Source organism: Onychostoma macrolepis, chromosome 07 (assembly GCF_012432095.1).
Source record: "Onychostoma macrolepis isolate SWU-2019 chromosome 07, ASM1243209v1, whole genome shotgun sequence".
Lineage (NCBI taxonomy): Eukaryota > Metazoa > Chordata > Actinopteri > Cypriniformes > Cyprinidae > Onychostoma > Onychostoma macrolepis.
The window spans coordinates 17,583,904-17,604,590 of record NC_081161.1 but is presented as its reverse complement, the minus strand read 5'-3'; the positions used below and the strand labels follow the sequence as shown (position 1 = coordinate 17,604,590).

General features: G+C 38.4%; 1 protein-coding gene across 7 annotated transcripts in view; it reads left to right on the top strand.

Annotated features, from left to right (window-relative positions):
• Positions 1-20,687, top strand: part of col4a6 (collagen, type IV, alpha 6) — a 106,017-nt gene that overhangs the window by 73,972 nt on the left and 11,358 nt on the right. For 3 of the 7 annotated variants that reach the window (XR_009271931.1, XM_058780984.1, XM_058780985.1), the window contains 21 exons: positions 588-665; positions 759-794; positions 1,116-1,157; positions 4,303-4,389; positions 4,935-5,027; positions 6,605-6,658; positions 6,747-6,809; positions 6,907-6,951; positions 7,035-7,088; positions 7,180-7,240; positions 9,024-9,134; positions 9,963-10,112; positions 10,280-10,369; positions 10,473-10,630; positions 10,924-11,103; positions 11,268-11,451; positions 12,266-12,316; positions 15,024-15,095; positions 15,221-15,328; positions 15,726-15,944; positions 16,892-17,053. Coding sequence is in view for 6 of the 7 variants with exons in the window: in XM_058780984.1 (XP_058636967.1) it covers positions 588-665; positions 759-794; positions 1,116-1,157; positions 4,303-4,389; positions 4,935-5,027; positions 6,605-6,658; positions 6,747-6,809; positions 6,907-6,951; positions 7,035-7,088; positions 7,180-7,240; positions 9,024-9,134; positions 9,963-10,112; positions 10,280-10,369; positions 10,473-10,630; positions 10,924-11,103; positions 11,268-11,451; positions 12,266-12,316; positions 15,024-15,095; positions 15,221-15,328; positions 15,726-15,944; positions 16,892-17,053 (2,098 nt within the window). In the remaining variant the exon portion in view is untranslated. The remainder of the gene's footprint in view (positions 1-587; positions 666-758; positions 795-1,115; positions 1,158-4,302; positions 4,390-4,934; positions 5,028-6,604; positions 6,659-6,746; positions 6,810-6,906; positions 6,952-7,034; positions 7,089-7,179; positions 7,241-9,023; positions 9,135-9,962; positions 10,113-10,279; positions 10,370-10,472; positions 10,631-10,923; positions 11,104-11,267; positions 11,452-12,265; positions 12,317-15,023; positions 15,096-15,220; positions 15,329-15,725; positions 15,945-16,891; positions 17,054-20,687) is intronic. The other 4 variants (XM_058780987.1, XM_058780989.1, XM_058780986.1 and 1 more) reach the window with 4 other exon arrangements.

Below are 20,687 nucleotides of genomic sequence, written 5' to 3'. Positions count from 1 at the left end.
ATGTGACATTTACTGCCAGCCCTGTTAATAATATGTGTTGTGAGGTAGTTGTAAATCTGGGTGTGGAGTGCAGACCTGTCTGGGAAAATCCCTCGGTCATTTTCAACACCTCATGCATCTTTTATATTATCTGTGGTTTTAAATCCTCCCAGGTGGGCCATGTGTGGAAGCCCATGTTCTTAATGTTGCCACACATAAGGGGGTTAATAACTCTTCTGCAGTTTTAACAATAAAGAAGGCTGAGATGAACATCGATGACTCACATTTTTAGTGTTAAAAAGAGGTTTAGTTCTCTATAAATGCATTCCTTGTTTACTCACTGTCATGTTTAATAAATAAAGACCAAAGCATCTGAACTTCAAAATAACCAAAAAAAAAAGTGACCATTTAGCTCAGTGGCAAATACTTTTGAGGTTTTTGATGTCTCTTGAATTGAGCTGAAAAAAAGAAATGCTCTGCTTTACATGGCTTCAGAAAAGTTTGAATACAGCTGTACTGAATGCTTTTTGTCTTCTTTTTTTATTTGGGATTTGAATTTTTTTTGTGCAACTTTTTTTGTAACTAAAACTTCTTTGTAAAATCCTTAGAATTTTTTTGTCGAAGGCCCTCCAGGTCCAGTGGGATTTACAGGTCCAATGGGGCCTAGAGGTCCAGATGGATTTACTGTATGTATTATCTATACATTTATCTAGACTATCTAAAAAAAAAACATGTCTACAATATAAAGACTGTAATTTCACTGTTCTCTCCCTCCGCAGGGTCTGCCGGGTCCACCTGGTCCTCCTGGACCTCCAGTAAGTTTAGCTGTCTAAGGAACAGATTTGAAATAGCATAGTTTATGTTAAATAATCCTGTCTTGTTTAACACTTCATCCTCCTGTCAGACAGGGGCAGTGTGCAAGCATAAATGTGCATCTGAGCACTTGCTTTGGAATGAAAGTAAAGAGAGCAATCATTACGGATACAAGAAGTCTTATAATTGTCTGCTTTAAACTGTAGCTCTTGAAGTGTCAATTATTAAGTATAAATTTCCTTTCGTAAAAGTGATCTTTGACTCCAGAATGGCTGAAATACCCATACATAAAGGTTTTCTGAATGTCTCTGCTTATTCTACAGGGAAGTCCAGGTCAGGGATACAAAGGAGAGCCAGGAGAAAAGGTATGGGTTTCATCAGCTTACAAACAACTAAGCAATGCCTCCACACACAACTGCTTTTAGTTTTCACCATTAGTGTCATTAGGTTCAGATAATTACCTCATTTCATCCAATACTGTCCGCATATTTGTTCCAGAAACACTTAAAGGGATAGTTCACCCAAAAATGAAAATTCTGGTATTAATTACTCACCCTCATGTTGTTCCAAACCCGTAAGACCTTCTTTCATCTTCGGAACACAAATTAAGATATTTTTGATGAATTCCATAGACAACAAGAATCCTTACACGATCAAGGCTCAGAAACGTAGCAAGGAGATCGTTAAAATAGTCCATGTGACATCAGTGGTTCAACCATAATTTTACGAAACTACGAGAATATTTTTTGTGCACAAAGAAAACAAAAACAACAATTTTATTCAACAATTTGTATCCTCCGTGTCACCTTATAGCGCCATTTTGGAGTATTATCACGTATGTGATACTCTCCAAAATGGTGACGTGGAGGAGACGAATTGTTGAAAAAAAGTCGTTATTTTTGTTTTCTTTGTGCACAATAAGTATTCTCACAGCTTCGTAAAATTATGGTTAAACCACTGATGTCACATGAATTATTTTAACGATCTCCTTGCTACGTTTCTGAGCCTTGATCGTGTAAGGATCCTTGCTGTCTATGAAATTAATCAAAATATCTTAATTTGTGTTCCGAAGATGATTGGAGGTCTGTCGGGTTTGGAACGACATGAGGGTGAGTAATTAATGACAGCATTTTCATTTTTGGGTGAACTATCCCTTTAAGATGCATTTTAGATATAGACCTCTAGCTGAGTCCTGGGTGTTTGTTCTTGTTTGTTTGATTGTCTTAATGAGAGCATTTTTTTCTCTCTACTGAAGGTGTATTGCATGTGTTTGTTGGTGGTTGAAGCCATTGTAATTGGCCTAACACAGAAAACAAACACTTCTCTGAGTGTCTCTGACAGTAAAGACCCCACGAATTTGCTTGATAACCAAAGTTTTCTGTCTTATGGTGACATATTTCCTATTGAAACAAAGTCTGGGCAGGGCATATCATGGCTTGTCCCTTTGTATTTCAAACAGTAATTTCACTTTAATTATGTCACAGCCAATAACTGTTATTTTGACTTGCTGGTTGGTTGCAGGAGAGAAACATTCGATTGGACAAACGTCTGTGTAGTGCCAGATCATCAATATCTTTGCTTTCTTACCTGGAAGATGAAGACTGTTAAACCAAATGCTTATTTGTGCTAAATGTGACTAAAAGATATGGACTAAAAGCCCCAAAACTCTCATTTTGATTTCATGGGGTCCTACAATTTGTTCAATGTTCAAGTATTGAATGTTTTTTCATATATCTCTACAAAACAAGACTCCACTCTCTTTAAAGAGACTGGCACACTCAGAGAATGTTTATAGTGTAACATTCAGTTCGAATAGTACTTTAGTCTGCTAGGGGTCTGATTAATAACAAACTAGCTAAGGACTGAATATTAAAAGATTATACTCCTTTTGTCTTGCAGAATAACACTACATCACTCTTTCATTCTTATCATCTCACCCTAAATAGTCTCACTCTAGTTTTTCCTCTTGTCTTCCTTTTTCTCCAAAATAGTTCTGTACTCCCAGCATGCCCACTGTATCTTGTTCCATATATGTTTTAACCCAACTGCAGTATGTTTCCACTCATCTCAACACACACTACACATAATAAAAGCCTTTTTCCTGTAAAGAAATGTATCCCTATGGTATCTTACTAATAATCATGGTAACACTAAAACATTTGGAATGGATTTTCCTCTGCTTTTTGATGGCAGTTCACAGATTTCATAGGTTTACAGAACAGTACCTACAGTTTCTGTATAACTTGTAAAGTCACTCTTAGAGAGCGTGAAGTCTCTGAGCTGCTATTCAATTTGCTGTTTTTGAGTGGTTTGTGCTGGTGCTGGAATCACCTGCTCCAATCTTCTGTGTGCCTTTGTTTCCTTTGGTTGGGACACTTAACCCACTGAACTCAAGAGAAAACAAGGACCAGCTAGTTCTATATTAAATTTATTGAACTTGCCAGTTAAATCTATGTAGTAAATTCAAAATAAAGCAGCGGCAGCCATAATAAGCATGTGTTTGTTGCAGTAAATATTACAAAAGGAGCCCTTAGTCCTATTGCTCTCACTTTTCCTTTTACCTTTCATTCTCTATCACTTCTTTCCTATTTATTCTCTGTAAAAATCACTATCTTTATGTTTATCTTGCTTTCCAGTAAAAATGTAAATAAAAAAGTAAGACCCCATCAAATCTAAATTAGAGTTTTGTGGCTTTTAGTCCATGTGTGTTAGCTTTGCTACCATCTACTGTACACACTAGTGTACTCTAAAAATTGACAGTAAAGTTAAAGTTCATCAGATATATGGTATGTATTTACAGTCTTTCTCTTTTGGAGAAAAATGATCAAAAAATGCAGACGAATCATTTTGCACTACAGAATTTTTATCAAATTAAAATAATTTCTGGAATGACATTTTAAAACTGACTACTGACCAGCAATTAGCAAATTATGGTTCATTGCTGTGACATACCTGAAGCCTTTTTTTTTTTTCAAATGCTGCAATAATTAAAAAAAAAAAAAAAGGGAAAATACAGAAAACTATGTTCATCAAGCAAAGAAAAGGACTGTTTTTTCATAAGCTAAATCTACTAGAAAACTTGCAGCAAAATGAAGACTTAAGAAAAGTTAAAGTTGTCTTGAACCAAGTTAATTTTCCTTACACAAAACTTGCTAATGGGTTGAGAGTATAAACAGGATATATATTGTTTTTAAGAATGTTGGAACCTTTTTACTGGAAAATGAGACAAAAATCCTGATCAAGAATCTGATTTCTGCAGTGTTTCTTCTGCCTGTTGTTCTCACACTCTTTCACTACCCTTTGCTCTCACATCTGTCCCTCTATTTTAAGACTTAAGATTTACTGTTTCTCTCTCTCTCACACTCTCTCTCTTCTTACACTTGCTCTTTCCCTTTTTCCATTATCTTTTTCTTAGCCTGACCAAGACTCTTTCTCACGTTTTCTCTCTCTTTCTCTCTCTGATAAAATCCTGGGCTCTAATGTGTCAAATGTCTGTGTTGTGGATCTCAGGGGGATGTTGGTCCATCAGGACTCAGGGGCAGTCCGGCCGTTCAGTTTAACGCACCAGCAATAAGCACTATCAACAAAGGAGAGAAGGTAACACAAAGGGGAGCGGTGATGCCAACCCAGGGAGGGGCACTGCCAGGGTGAGAGGGTGTGGATGGTGGGGGAGAGAGGAGCGTTAAAGGGCATTGAACCACAACATCGCTCCAGGAAAAATGGTCTGGAACGTTCTGATCATTTATCAATTGGGACTGACATTTGTAAATACCTTGATTATGGGAATGTTTTCTGAAAACACATCATAGAGACATTGACAGTAAATAAAGGGAAGGTGGTTAGTTGCATAATGATCGAATGGGGAGAGATACAGACACATCTATTGTGTTAAATATGTGGTTCATTGTCAAAGCTCCTTTATTCTGCCTGTGTCCATTCATTTCCTCCTCGCCCTGATCTCCCCGCTGCTCTGGCAGTGGTCACAGTTCTCTTAACGTCCTTCTTCAAAACCCCCAAAATTTCTCATCACATGCCACCTCTGCAACATGCTCCGCCGCTACCGTCTCCAAACAGCCTCCCCATCAACCGTCATCTTGTCCCATATAAAAAAAAAATCTCTCTTCCTTGGTTACCGTATCCAGGGAGATGTGGGCCCGCCCGGTGACCCAGGCCGCCCACTGGTCAATGGAGTGGTGGAGCTTGTTGGCTTTCCGAAAGGAGACAAAGGAACTAAGGTTTGTGAGGAAAACACAGCCGTGAGGATCTAGACCTAGGATGAAGTCAATCGACACCGTCCTCCTCAAAATCTTTTCCCTTGTACCTCAGACATGCTGTCCAGGAGGGTGATGTCCACTTTGTGTTTGATGTATACTTGCCATACTTCACCCTGTGGTGAATATTGAGGGTGGTGTCCGTAAAGTCTTCATATTTGGTGGTGATTTGAAATGCTTCAATTATGTGTGCATATACAGCGGCCCTAAAGAGGACATTTCAGCTACACTTACAAATGTATAAATATCACTCTCTAATGTGGATAATGTTAGATGATATTTTGTTCTAATACAATGGAATTCATTTAAAGTGTGGTTCAGGTGTTAAATTAGCTTTGTCAATGTCAATTTTATTTATATAGCACTATTAAAAACAACCATGGGTTGACCAATGTGCTGCACAATAAAAGCAATTCAAATAAGACAATACGAAGCAATTTGTAAAAAAAAAACTAAAAAAACAATTCAAAAAGGTAGGTTTTCAACATGGATTTAAAAACAGATAGTGAAGGTGCAGATCTAATACAGAAGGGCAGAGCATAGCTTTATGAAACTGTATACTTCTATTTAAAGGATTAGTTCACTTCCAGAATAAAATTTTCCTGATAATTTACTCATCTCCATGTCATCCAAGATGTTCATGACTTTCTTTCTTTAGTTGCAAAGAAATTAAGTTTTTTAGGAAAACATTCCAGGATTTTTCGACTTCGATGGTAGCTAACGGGTTGAAGGTCCAAATTGCATGTTTTAATACAGCTTCAAAGGGCTCTACACGATCATAGCCGAGGAATAAGGGTCTTATCTAGCGAAACGATCAGTCATTTTCTAAAGAAAAAAATGTGACCTTTCCAGCATGATTACGTAATGTGTAAGGTCGAGCTAGTGCAAGACGAGCATTTGTGGTTAACAAATATAGATTTATTTATTTTTTAGAAAGTGACTGATCGTTTCACTGGATAAGACCCATATTCCTCGGCTACACTGTAAAAAAAAAAAAAAGTTGAGCCAACTTAAAATTTTAAGGCTTCAGCAGATTTTTGAGTTTTCTCAACTTGTTGTTTTAAGTTTATACAACAAAAATTTGAGAATCTCCCACAAAAATAAGTTGTTTGTTTCATTTGGAGCCCAAATCATAACAAAGGACATTCAACTGAATTGAAATTTGTGGATTTCATGCATAGATGTGTACAACAATAAATTTCTGCATAATGTATTAAATATTATGTAATATTTCTTGACCATTGAAATATCAGTATCATTGAAGCTTCTTTCACAGGAGTTTTCTCTTGCTAAATTTTCTGCATTCACAGTACATATTGTTCTCATATTGGTAATTTTTTATGCCATTTTTACACTAAAATACTAAAATCTGGAGAGAAAAAGTTAAAAAATGTACTCAGTTGATTTTCAGATGTAAAAAAGCTTTTTAATCCCCAGCTCAGTCAATTGTTTTTAAAAAACACAAAGTGACATAATGAATTCTCAGTCTTCTTTCACTCTCTCTCTCTCTCTCTCTCTCTCTCTCGCTCTCTCTTCTTTAGGGTGATAAAGGCTATGACGGTGCTCCAGGTTTTCAAGGGAGACCAGGACCACCAGTGAGTAATCAAACAGAGCTTGTTCTCCCAATTCATGTTTGATAAGTTGCTGTTTGAAACTGACACACACATTGTTGTGCATGTATAGGGCCCATTTGGGTACAGAGGTGAGACTGGAGAAAAGGGAATCCTGGGCTTGCCAGGCTCAAGGGTAGGTTACTGCTACATTTTGTGATTTACCATAGGGTGATATTTTGTTTGTTTCAAATTAACCTGAACTTCCTTTTATGTATTGTTCAACATGGCAGGGTCCACCTGGTCTGAACGGTCCTCCTGGGCTTCCTGGGATTAAGGTAGATATGAAACACTTTACTCTAAACTGTTTCCCTCTTATATCTTCATTAGATACCAACCATCTTTTCTCTCACCTTTGTAGGGCTTCCCTGGGACTCCTGGTTTTCCAGGACAACCAGGTTTTACCGGCACAAAGGTAAGAACAGGGAACAAGAAAAACACAAATAAATATATATTTCATAAACAGAAATATGTTACACAGTATTATATTGTAAATATATTTTTAGGGTGAAAGAGGAGACGCGGGTCCACCTGGACCGATTGTGGATCCAGTAGGTGGAATTAAAGGTATCGGGAATCACCTTTATTGTAGTCATAGAGGTTGCATTTATGTTAATAAAACATTATTCACTTTCATACAATTTTGTGATCTTATACAGGTGCATCTCAATAAATTAGAATGTCGTGGAAAAATTCATTTATTTCAGTAATTCAACTCAAATTGTGAAACTTGCGTATTAAATAAATTCAATGCACACAGACTGAAGTAGTTTAAGTCTTTGGTTATTTTAATTGTCATGATTTTGGCTCTCATTTAACAAAAACCCACCAATTCACTATCTCAACAAATTAGAATATGGTGACATGCCAATCAGCTAATCAACTCAAAACACCTGCAAAGGTTTCCTGAGCCTTCAAAATAGTTTCTCAGTTTGGTTCACTAGGCTACACAATCATGGGGAAGACTGCTGATCTGACAGTTGTCCAGAAGACAATCATTGACACCCTTCACAAGGAGGGTAAGCCACAAACATTCATTGCCAAAGAAGCTGGCTGTTCACAGAGTGCTGTATCCAAGCATGTTAACAGACAGTTGAGTGGAAGGAAAAAGTGTGGAAGAAAAAGATGCACAACCAACCGAGAGAACCGCAGCCTTATGAGGATTGTCAAGCAAAATCGATTCAAGAATTTGGGTGAACTTCACAAGGAATGGACTGAGGCTGGGGTCAAGGCATCAAGAGCCACCGCACACAGACGTGTCAAGGAATTTGGCTACAGTTGTCGTATTCCTCTTGTTAAGCCACTCCTGAACCACAGAGGCGTCTTACCTGGGCTAAGGAGAAGAAGAACTGGACTGTTGCCCAGTGGTCCAAAGTCCTCTTTTCAGATGAGAGCAAGTTTTGTACTTCATTTGGAAACCAAGGTCCTAGAGTCTGGAGGAAGGGTGGAGAAGCTCATGGCCCAAGTTGCTTGAAGTCCAGTGTTAAGTTTCCACAGTCTGTGATGATTTGGGGTGCAATGTCATCTTCTGGTGTTGGTTCATTGTGTTTTTTGAAAACCAAAGTCACTGCACCCGTTTACCAAGAAATTTTGGAGCACTTCATGCTTCCTTCTGCTGGCCAGCTTTTTAAAGATGCTGATTTCATTTATCAGCAGGATTTGGCACCTGCCCACACTGCCAAAAGCACCAAAAGTTGGTTAAATGACCATGGTGTTGGTGTGCTTGACTGACCAGCAAACTCACCAGACCTGAACCCCATAGAGAATCTATGGGTATTGTCAAGAGGAAAATGAGAAACAAGAGACCAAAAAATGCAGATGAGCTGAAGGCCACTGTCAAAGAAACCTGGGCTTCCATACCACCTCAGCAGTGCCACAAACTGATCACCTCCATGCAACACCGAATTGAGGCAGTAATTAAAGTAAAAGGAGCCCCTACCAAGTATTGAGTACACATACAGTAAATGAACATACTTTCCAGAAGGCCAACAATTCACTAAAAATGTTTTTTTTTTATTTAACATTTATTAAAAAATGTTTTTTTATGAAGTATTCTAATTTGTTGAGATAGTGAATTGGTGGGTTTTTGTTAAATGTGAGCCAAACTCATCACAATTAAAAGAAGCAAAGACTTAAACTACTTCAGTCTGTGTGCACTGAATTTATTTAATACACAAGTTTCACAATTTGAGTTGAATTACTGAAATAAATGAACTTTTCCACGACATTCTAATTTATTGAGATGCACCTGTATATGGTACTTGCTTTTTCTAATCGCTCATGTACATACTCATACTGTATGTATGCAGATGTACAGTCTTCAGTAATTATTCAATTTACTTGTACCTAGGTCCTCCAGGTGATCCTGGCTTTCCTGGTTATCCGGGGATAACTGGAGATACAGGTTTTCCAGGGCTTCCTGGTCTGCCTGGTCCTCCGGGACAACCTGCTTTTCTCACAGGTACTAGTGACATGCTTTTGGATTTTAAGGCTTTATGGCTCAGGTCATGCAGATTGTTGAGGACGTTTTTGTCCCACCATAGTTGTTAAAAAAGTAACGAGGGCATGCTCAAGACGTTAGACTGGAGAGCACATGGCACATATGCATGACAGAATCCCACCAAAAATGACAAAATAAGAGCAAATGAACCACCATAAGACATGTGCTCAAAAAATAAAATTACATGGAAAGGGAATTAACAACCCAAGCCACATCCCCACAATGAAAGACACAACATGGAGCATCTGGACTGACACCAAACTAGACAGAATTGTCTGTGCCCAGACACAAAAGGAACAGGAGAGCTCACAACCAAGAGAATAACCCCAAAGAAATAGGCACCAGGACAAAACACGTAACATGGGTGTCAGGATACTATCGCCAACGCCACACATGACAGAGCAAAGCAACAGTTACAGGATATATAGACCAGGTTATCAGAAAACCTGTGTAAACAATAGGGATGTGAATCGAAAGAAATGTAATAATCTTTTTAGTATTTTTAAGAAAGAAATATTTAGGGAAAAAGAAATGCAGTTATGTTGTCAAATAAAGACAAACCCAATAAGTTTAAAACAAAATTTGCACAAGGTGTTTGCACAGACTTTTTAATGGCTTTTGGTTCAGGAATTGGTTGGACTACACTGGTCACACTGTATATTTTTGATTCATTGAAACAACCTCATAGCAGCATGCGAACAACCACTCCATTGCCATCCACAACAACCTAATGTCAAGAATCTATTGTGTCAATATGATGATAACTGTGAGTTTTGGTTTTCTATTCAGGTCGTCCAGGCACCTCTGGGTTCCCCGGTGGCCGTGGACCCAAAGGACAGAGGGGAAACTCAGGTCGGGATTCTTATGGTCCTGAAGGTCTTCCTGGAAGTCAGGGCTTTCCTGGGCCTCCAGGTCTCCCTGGACCACCGGGCAGAACATGTAAGCTTTTGCAGATGATAACGGCCATCTTAATTTCACAAAACTTAATAATTTGACAAATTAGATCACACCAAGAAAGTCATTTTTGTGGGTCAAATCAAATAGAAGTAGATCCTTGGAAAAGCAGTTGCAGGTTACCACTTTTCTTATTTTATCTTTCTATCTAGCAAACTTGTTCTCCGCTGGAATACCTGGTTTTCCAGGTCAGCCTGGTCCAAGAGGACCTCCTGGAGACAGAGGCTTTAAAGGGTTTAAAGGTGAGGCACTTTGTTGTGGAACTGAAATGAGAAGTATTAGGCGTCATTTATACAATTATGTTGAATGATTTACTTGGCCTTCTTCCCTGCTTGACTCTTGCAGGAGAAAATGGTGACTGCAACTGTTTGGGTGGAGGAACAATTGGTGCACAGGGACCTCAAGGGCCTCCAGGGCCCACGGGTTTTGTAGGACTGAATGGAGTGAAGGGAGAAATTGGTGAACTAGGCTTCCCAGGACCCCGTGGTCCACAGGGCCTTGATGTAAGATATTAATTATTAAAACATTAGCTTGGATCAATTGGGCTAATGCCTTGATGTTTTTCGGGGGGTGCTGAATGATGTTACATGGAGAGGTAGCAACTTGGTGGCGAGAGTGGTGCAATATAAATCACAAAAGTTCACTGCCAAGGTTACAGGTTTTGTTGTTTGTTTAGGAGTCTGGTGTAATGCATTTAATACCATATTGTCTTATTGATCATCGAAAAACATTGGAATCGTCAGGTAACTTCCAAAATTGTTAAAAATTATAGGTCTTGCTTTGCTTTTTGTTTTAGGGTCGTGCAGGTGACAGAGGTTTTAAAGGGCGTAAAGGAGAGAAAGGTTATTCTTTCTTCCCAGAAGGCAGAGGACAAAAAGGTGATATGGGTCAACAGGGTCTTCCTGGACCACTTGGAACAAGCGGCAACCCCGGAAAGGTTGGATCTCCTGGCTTCCCTGGAGAACCAGGTCTACCTGTGAGTAGATTTTCCTTTTCCTAATTTTCTTTTTTCTGTCATTTCATTTAATAAGCTCTGTAATTATTGCTAAAGAAGACATGTGGTCCTTTTTGCTTGTAGTACTTCTGATTCTGACTTTCAACTAGTGAGATCTCTAAATTTCTCAAGTTCTTTCTCTACAGGGGGAGCCTGGTTTTGGTGTGTCTGGAGATAAAGGGTTTCCTGGTATTCCAGGGTTCAAAGGTCGTCCCGGTGACAGGGGAGAACCTGGTATTGGCTATCCTGGTGTAGCTGGGTTCAAAGGGTCACAAGGTGATCCAGGATTCAATGGTCTTCCTGGAACACCTGGACCTAAAGGATCTCCAGGTAAGTAGAAGAAACAATTCAGTAACACTTCAACAATAAATACATAGTCTAAAATATTTTATTATATAAAAAAAAACAAATTATACAGATTTTGTGATATTGTTACATGTTATTATTACCGATTAATAATCTGGCATGTAATGTATGTGATTAGCCTACTTTTTAAACAAACTTATATATTCATATACAGTGAATTAATTGGATGTACACATTATCCAATTAGTATTTTGTAAATACAAGCCTTCACAATCTCCTCAAGAGGCCCCCAAGAGCATATTAAGCTTGTTTTGGTATAAGATTAAACAGTATAAGATAAGCTTGGTTGAAAGAGCTTCAGTTTAGGGGTTGCTATACCTCATCTTATCAAGCTTTGGACGTGTATGAGAGGGAATGGGTGTGCAAATGAATCTTTACATTTTGCCTGTGCTAACAGAACTTTTGACTTCTTTGCAAGCCATTCCATTCAGAGAGAAATTGAGCAGGTGCAATTAAATCATAACAAGTCTTAACATCCATGTCTGAATCACCAAATCCTTTCACTTCTCTGCATGCTCTCCATCTCTCTCTCTTAGTAATGGAATGGCATTGACGCAGCCATGCACATGTTCTCCTTTTGATTTCTTTATTTGCACTGCATTAACCGAATGTGCTGGAATATTTGAATGAGCTTTTTAATTCTCTACTAAAGGTACAATCATTTTCATGCTTATGCATTTGATTTCTTATTGATGCTGCCCGAATGAACTGATTCCTCAACCGATTGATTGACAGCTTCTCTTGCAATCTCTCTTGCCCTTGCATGTTGTCTGACTAGGTGACAGCTGTGGGCAGGCGGGGCTTAATGATGCCTCTTTGGAAGAGGGAGGTGAGATGTGAAGCCCAGAGCTGTAGCCAGTAAATAATAAATCAACATTTTCCAATGGCCTGACTGTATCAGACAACGTAACTGTAGTGTCCACCAAACCTGACCACACCTTACCTTCATTATGACTTCCCTTTAGCTTGAGATGTCTAATCCAGTTAGTGTCTTGCCATTCTGGAAAAGTGGTAGTTGCCATATTACAGCCCTCTTTTGCCAGTCATTTAACAGTCTTTGTGCATGTCATTAGCCCTTCAATACTGACTTTACTGGGGAAGGAAGGGGTTATTTTCTTTTCTTTTTTTTGAAGTATGAAAATAAATCACATTTTGAAGAATTTTTTATCACATTTTGAAGACTCTGCTACACCATCAAAGTCCCATTACTCAAATTTGCGTTGCATACCCTTTGTAGCGACACAAACGTTAGTTCCAGCACTTGTACACCTTGGTCACAAACACCCATGACATGCCATCAGTTACCACAGAAGATATTTTGATACTTATCCTTCACAAGCAAAAATGGCCTCTGCTGCATCCACTTACAATGGAAGTCTATGCAGCAATGTATTGCAACACTAAAATACATACTGTTATGTGTTTTTATGAGCCTATGGATAAAATTATGCATAAAGCTCTTACTAACATTATTTCCATTACCATGTAAAGCCAATAAACACTTTTGCAATATACACCAATGGAGGGACAAATCCAACAACAGAAGTATTAATATAATAATTAATATAAGCACTTTAATTATTATAAGTTCTAAAAGAAAAATACAAGCTGCACTTTTTGCATTACTATACACATTTCTGTTGTCTGTATGGGTTTTCTGTTAAGCTGCTTCAGAACATGAACATGAATTAAAAAGTGTTATAGAAGTACATTGAACATTTTCTGTGGTAATTGACAGCAGATGAGATCTCCCTGCCCTCCCCATTAAAATGTGGTTTTATGTGTTTTGTAATAATTTTCAGGGCAGTTCATGAAATTATAATGTTAGACTGCAGTGTAATTGCAGAGTTACAATATATTCCCTCCTGTCCATTTTCTTATCAGCCAACATTTACTTATCTTAGGTGTTCAGATACATTTTTAATAGGGGTGCTCTGATTGATCAGCTACCAATCACTATCAGCCGATAATTACTTTGGGATGTTTGATCGGCAGACTCTATAAAGGCCGATCTCATAAACCGACCTACAGCTGATGATGCACCTGCCGTGAGAGGTGAAATAATTATAATGCTGAAGGTGAGCTACAAATCATATTTCTTCATTAAAAAAAACTTAGAAAGTAATTTGAAAACCTTATGTGATGTGAGACGTATGGCTTCAAATCACATCGCGTCTGCACTATAAGCAAGCTGCATAGTTGACACAGGAATTGTCACTTGCACAATCGAGGCAGTGTCGCATCGTCACTAAAGTTGATTGTTGGCAGTGTTTAACCATTCAGCACTCGCGCGTTCTCCTGGAGACTGGGCCCTCATGCACACTCGCAGCGCACACACATAATGGCAGGTTCATGCCAGGTCCACACACTCCGTTTCCAGTGCGTTTTTTTTTCCGCGCTCATGTTAACGGATTAAAGCGTTCACACTGCACACGGTTGTGATCGGGCAGTGCGTTCCAGGAGTGGTGCAGAGATCGTTTCCACACCAAGTCTATTTTTGCTGTGCTGCACGAACAGAATTAAAGTGACAGCACATTGTTTGCGGTAAATATGAACATGGATTGACACGAAAATGTAATAATTATACCATAAATGCATATAATTAATGTCTACTGTGTTTCACAGTCAACACATATGGGTTTTTGGCTAGGTTAGGGTTACTAAAAGAGCACTTTTAGATAAAGAAGGCATAGATGGCACTTCTGGAGGTAGAAAAAAAAAAAACTTTATTAACAGCAGGATTGCTCATAATAAAGATTTAAATGCAAAAGGCAGAACTGACTGTTTCTGGTAAGTTTTAATTTAGAATGCTTGTGATAATGTAAGAAGTAGTTTAAATGTTTTATTATAACTTAATATATAAATCTAGAAGTAAATGCAAAAGTAAAAAGCATTAAATAATGTGTTGCTTATATTTATTGCGTTTAAACACGTCTATGAAAGATTACTGTACTGTGTAAAAAAAAATCACAATGCTGAAAAAGCATTTTCAGTAACAATGTTTGGATTTGAAATCAAAATAATGGATAAATGTTGTGTTTGTGGAAATCAGGCTTGTGCTGTGTGTAAGCTATTGTGCAATAATTGCACAATTGTAAAAACAAAAATGCACTGCATGATCAAACATTTAGGTGAGATAAATATATATTTTTGAAAAATGCCTGAAAAATGCCCATCTCCACCCCTCAAATTAAAAAAATAAATCCCCTCTCACAAGAGTCAACTAAGGGGGGAATTCGTTTTCAAAAATGAAATTCAGCCCCTGAATAAATGTCTAAAAATTCTGATTGGAGTATCGCTATAAATAATTCTACATGATAAAAAGAAGGCTTTAAAAAATCGTTATCGGTGATACTGCTTTCTGTAATCGGCCTCAAAAATCCTGATCGGAGCACCCCTAATTTTTAACTAACAATTTACACAAACACCCATCTTTTAATACTTGGTTTGTTATGGTTAGTTTTAGGGAATGTGTGTGGAATGGGCCATCATTGACAGTTTTTATATGTTACTGACAATGATATGGATGTCAACAGGAACACCACTGCCCTGTAGGATTCCTGGTGAACTTGGAGATCCAGGATACTTTGGAAATCCTGGGGTGCCAGGTAATTTAATTTCCAAAAGTATATTAAAGTTGATAATTGTAGTAATTTAACTGTAAAGAGTGATTTAACATTTAAAATGCTAAAACGTGTTCTTTTGCATGTTTTTGTGTATACAAATATATTAGGGTCAAAGGGTCAACCTGGTTCCCCAGGAGCAAGTGGGCGCCCAGAGTTTGATGGGCCAAAGGGTGAGAGAGGAGAACCAGGCTCTGGAGGTCAGCCAGGACCCCAGGGTAAGATTACAGCCCCAAATGTGAATGGGTGTGCCATCTAACCACAGATTTTACATATAATTGGTCAACTTGCTTGGGCTATTCATATATTTAAAAGTATAATAGCAAGGTGCGGTAACATTTACTGTTGAAATTTTGCATTCAAAATCCAGTCATTCCAATAGGAATCTGTGTGATTGGGATTTTCGCAGGAGGGTGAAAAATTTCCCCTTGCAAATTTCACTCATTTTCAAGTTGGTAACATGAAATCACCTCATTGAGCAACAAAATCCTTTGCTGCTTTCGGTTTGAAATTGTCTTCTGTGTGAGCAGTGCTTCTTACGTCTCTACACTGTTGAGAGGAGACAATGGACCAATTTCATGAATGTGATTGCACCTTTTTAAATCTTACGATTAGGGTTCCCCGGACCCAGAGGAGATCCAGGTTTACCAGGAATAACAAATGCTGGCTTACCAGGGTCTCCAGGAAGAGATGGTTTTCCAGGTTTGCCAGGAGCTAAGGGAGAGCCCGGTGTGGTGCTTGGGGCCACTCCAGGAGGTCCAGGTTCTCCAGGAAGACCAGGAGAGCCAGGAGACAAGGGTCAACCTGGTGTACCTGGTTTAGTGGGGAGGCCTGGTAAGTTTGATGAGATGTTTTCACATAGCCACTACCAACATCATTAGCACCAATCTTGTTATGCCGAGTTCACACTGCACGATTTTCAAACTCGTCGGATCGCTGTTGTTTTCACACTGCGTGACTATCTGGGGAAGCATTCAGTCGCTGCTGTGTTCACATTGCACGATGGATCGGCGACAGGGGCTTTCACATTGCACGATTTCACAATAGGAAGAATCGCCAACAACTCTGTCTGATCCGCAAACTACGTTTCACAACAAAACACACGCGAGAAGTGATAAGGAAATAACGCGAGAACCCGCGTGCGTCTGCCCGTTGTTCTCAAGTGAGACTGGAAGTATTAAAAAAAAATATAGCCCGCAAATTGTCTGTGCGCTGATTTCCAGCTACAAAAAGAAAGACGGATTATGCAGGAGGGAGATGCAGGGAACAGGGATTGTGTTCTGCAAAGAGTGGTAAATAATAATTTTGCAGTAACTGTTATGCTGATGTTGCGGCTGGTCAAGCTTTGTGCTTGTTTCTGTATGATATAATTGTACATATTAAAATACTGATATGGTCTATAACTCCTCACTGAACTTCCCTCTGCCCTGTATCTTTGTCTCTCAATGGCTGAAGGTCATCGTGATGTAGTTTTCAGTCAGAAATCATTGCACACAGCGTGATTGTGAATCGCCGACAGCTCCAGATATTTAGCATGCCAAATATTTCACAGGCATCAGCGACGTGTCGGCGATTCCCTCAGATCGCGTCTGTGATAATTCACACTGCGCGATTGTCACTCGCGTGAACGAGCTCCGATTTGCCTCCGATTTCGGACATTTGTCAGCGATTTATCAAAACCTGTCGGCGACTGAAAAATCGGGCTAAAATCGTGCAGTGTGAACTCGGCATTAGACATTTATAAGTCATGCTAGATATCAAGCTAATGCATTCCTCCTTAGGTAATGATGGACGCAATGGCTTTCCTGGCATAAAGGGAGAACGAGGTGCGGATGGAATTCCTGGTCTTGTAGGTCCCATAGGTCCACCAGGAGAAATCCCTCCCGGGGGTGTTCCTGGTCCCAGAGGGCCAGCTGGAGCTAATGGATTTGATGGACCTCCAGGTAACCAAATCAAATCAATTTTGGCGTTTGATGTAATAATATGAACTGCTCAGATACATATACTAGGGTAAACTCTGCCTTGAGCTCTACAGTAAGCAATTTTTTCAGTAAGACCTTTCACATTTAAATTTTTGGCAGATCTACTCAACTTCTAAGACTTTGTCATGAGGCATCATTTTTTCAATCTATCTTAATAAACTGGGTTGTTATGGTTTGACTGATATTTTCATGTGAGTATTGTTTACTACTGTAGATTTGAGTTGCGGTAAAATGTTTTACTGGCTCTTTCTCTTCTCATCAGTCTTCGTCAGCCTGTGTTTACTGATCTTCCTCACAAAAATATCTGTTTTCATTATTCTTTTCTCTGTGGTCATCCTCCCCTCCTTCTCTTTATTCATCACCATCATTTCCACCCTCCCGTCCTTCCATTTGTGGTGTCACCCTCTTCTATTTTTGGTGTTGGGTCACTTCACTAGGCTGCCAAGGTGAGAAATATTGTCCTCCCTGATGCCCTCCATTTGGTGTTGATGTTCCTCTAACACACAATTCACACTCTTGCAATGCTTTCTCTTTGGGTTAAAAAAAGGGTTAGTTCACCCAAAAATGAAAATTAGCCTGTGTTTTACTGACCCTCGAGGCATCCTAGGTGTATATGACTTCCTACTTTCAGACGAATCCAATCGGAGTTATATTAAAAATTATCATGGCTCTTCCAAGCGTTAGAATGGGAGTAGGTGGTGTTTTTGTTCAACAGACCAAAAGTAGTCAAATAAAGCATGCGCATCCATATAAAACGTGCCTCACACGCACTAGCGTAGGCAGAAATGTTTAAGTGGGTGGGCCTACATAAAACTGGGTGGGCCAAGTGTGTATATGAAAACTGCATGTCAAATTGCCAACAAAAAATACAGCACCAAGGTTCATTACACAGTACTTCTAAAGCATGCATTAACATTAGTAATTTGTTATGTTAATGTTCATTTCAAAATTTACTAATAGGACATTATTAAAATTAAAAGTTTTATCTGTTAACATTTGCCTGAGCTGGTTAACAAAGATGAATAAACACGGTAACAAATGTACTGCTAATGTTAGTTAATGCATTAACTAGCGTTAACTAAAGGAAGTTTATTTCCAAACAACGAAACAACGGGGCTTCGCTGATGATTTCATAATCAATCGTCTGTCAGTTCACGCACATTGAGGACCGCTGAAATGTGCGCAGCTGCAAACTATGCAGTTTGGTGTGGCGACCAGGATCTAGCACAATGTGTATGTGTTTCTTTCCTCAAAGGACGCATCTGTTTAGCGGATCTAACACTGTACCTATGCTAAATGTTGGTTCAGAAGTTTCCGATCGATAAATCCAGCACCCTCAGGTGGTCTGTCGGGTTTCATCTGTAGATGGTCCGGATTTATTGCTAATACTTTTACTTTTTAAAAGAATTGATCTGATTTATGTTTGCTTCACTGGGCTATTTTCAAATTTAACTTCACAAACGCGTGCATTTTACTATTATATCCTTACGTCGTAAACATAATATTGTGGGTGGGACTAACAGAAACGGACGAATCATCATTTTGACAAGCATATGATATGCACCTATAGGAAGAGGGAAAACTAAGAAACGACCTGTAATTGACCATGAAAACAAGCGTTTAATATTGTTAATAAATAAAGTTACAGTGAAATAAGACGTTTATTAGTATTGTTTAAAAAATTACATCCATTTGGAAAATTACAAACTTCTCATTGGGGGGGCCACAGATGAAAGTGGGTCCCACCCAGGCCCACCCGTAGCTACGCGACTGCTCACACGGCTCTGGGGGGGTGAATAAAAGCCTCCTGTAGCGAATCCATGTGTTTTTGTAAGAAAAATATCCATATTTCAAACGTAATAAACACCTCTCTAGGGGTGTGCGATTATATATTGTCTGCGGTAATGTCGTAATAACGATGTGCGATTTGACATTGAGTATTTTGTAAAAACCATTCAAAACACATCTACAGGGTGCACGCATACTTTACGTGAAGTCTAGACTAGTGCACGTGCGTAGAGTGTGTTCTTTCACTGCACTTTCACTACATTTAAAATGATCACAAAATTAAAGACATGGAGAAAGAAAATGTATATTGGCTATTTATACCACTTCGTATAGCCAAGTTCAGGGCTAGTCAACTAGCTTCATTTGAGTTACTTCATTATCGAACTGAAAATTTGAAGGGGGCCAAGAGGGTGGGGGCCGTCCCGATCTCTTTCTGGGGGGCCTATAAAATTAGAAATTAAATTGAAATGCATATTCAGCACTAAAATGAACTAATATTACCAACACCAAGATCTATAAAAGGTTAACAGAGTGCTGTCTGTCAATCAATTAAAAAAAATAATTAATCACACATTTTTCTGTAATTATTAATCATGATTAATCATATATTTATATATATTTATGTTGTAATAATTTCACATTGAAACTCCAAATTAATTTAGAAACAACATATAGATAGTATATTTTAAATACATGTTTAATGGCATCTTTTTACTAAGTAGCCTAGCCTATTATTAATGAAGAGTTGATACCAATACTGCTACTGGTGCCATTCAACATTACAGTATAATTGAAAGCCATTAATTTTTAACATTTAATAGGCTCTGAAATTTTTAATTTAAGTGATTTTAAAACAATCTTCACATAAACTATAATTTGTATATGCATAAACTATATTGGTTTATTTTTATTCAAGCTACAAAAGTTAATCAGCGACTAGAGCAGTTGAGTGATTACTGAGTGTTTCACTTTAAAAGCAGCTCTTTTTTTTTTAAACCTTATGCACATGACGAAGATCTGACACACATCCGATTTTCTCCAAACTCTTTACGGTCATTTAAGACTTTGTAACTCAGTTAAGACTTTTTGACATAATTGTGTGTTTTTGTCCATTGAAGTGCTACTGGCAGTCTGTCTGAAGTAGGCATGGGCCGGTTTGAGATTCTGACGGTATGATAACCTTAAATAAAAATATCACGGTTTCACGGTATCGCGATTACAGCTCTAAAATATGTTCTTTTTAAATGTCTGGGTAAAAAGCAACAAAAGTTTTTTTCCACTGAACACAATACATTTTATTTTTAAGAAACATATAGAACATTTTGGAACGTTAAACATGTCAGGCTAAATAATTAATATAAATAATTGAATTCTTGTTAATTAAATTACATGCAGTCACTTAAGTGAGCCTACACCTGCAGCTCAACAATAATCAGAACATAAATAAATTATTTTCAGTAAAAAATATATATTTTTTAATGCAGTCACTTAACCTAAACCTACAGCTCAATAATCAAAAACATAAATCAAAACAATTTCTGTAAAAAATACAAAATGCAGTCATTAAACCTGCAGCTCAACAAGGTTTTTGGAGATATGCTCACTTTCTACACATTCATCTTTCAGTCCAAGTTATGAGCGGTGAGGTACAAAGATCTGTGCACATACACATAAGGAGAGCGCGCGATTGTGTCTCTCTCTCTCACACACACACACACGCATACATACACACGGTCTCTCTCCGTATAATACTCAAACAGTGGCAAAGACACCTGAGAGCCAGCAGTTTGTTTCTTTTTTAAATGTC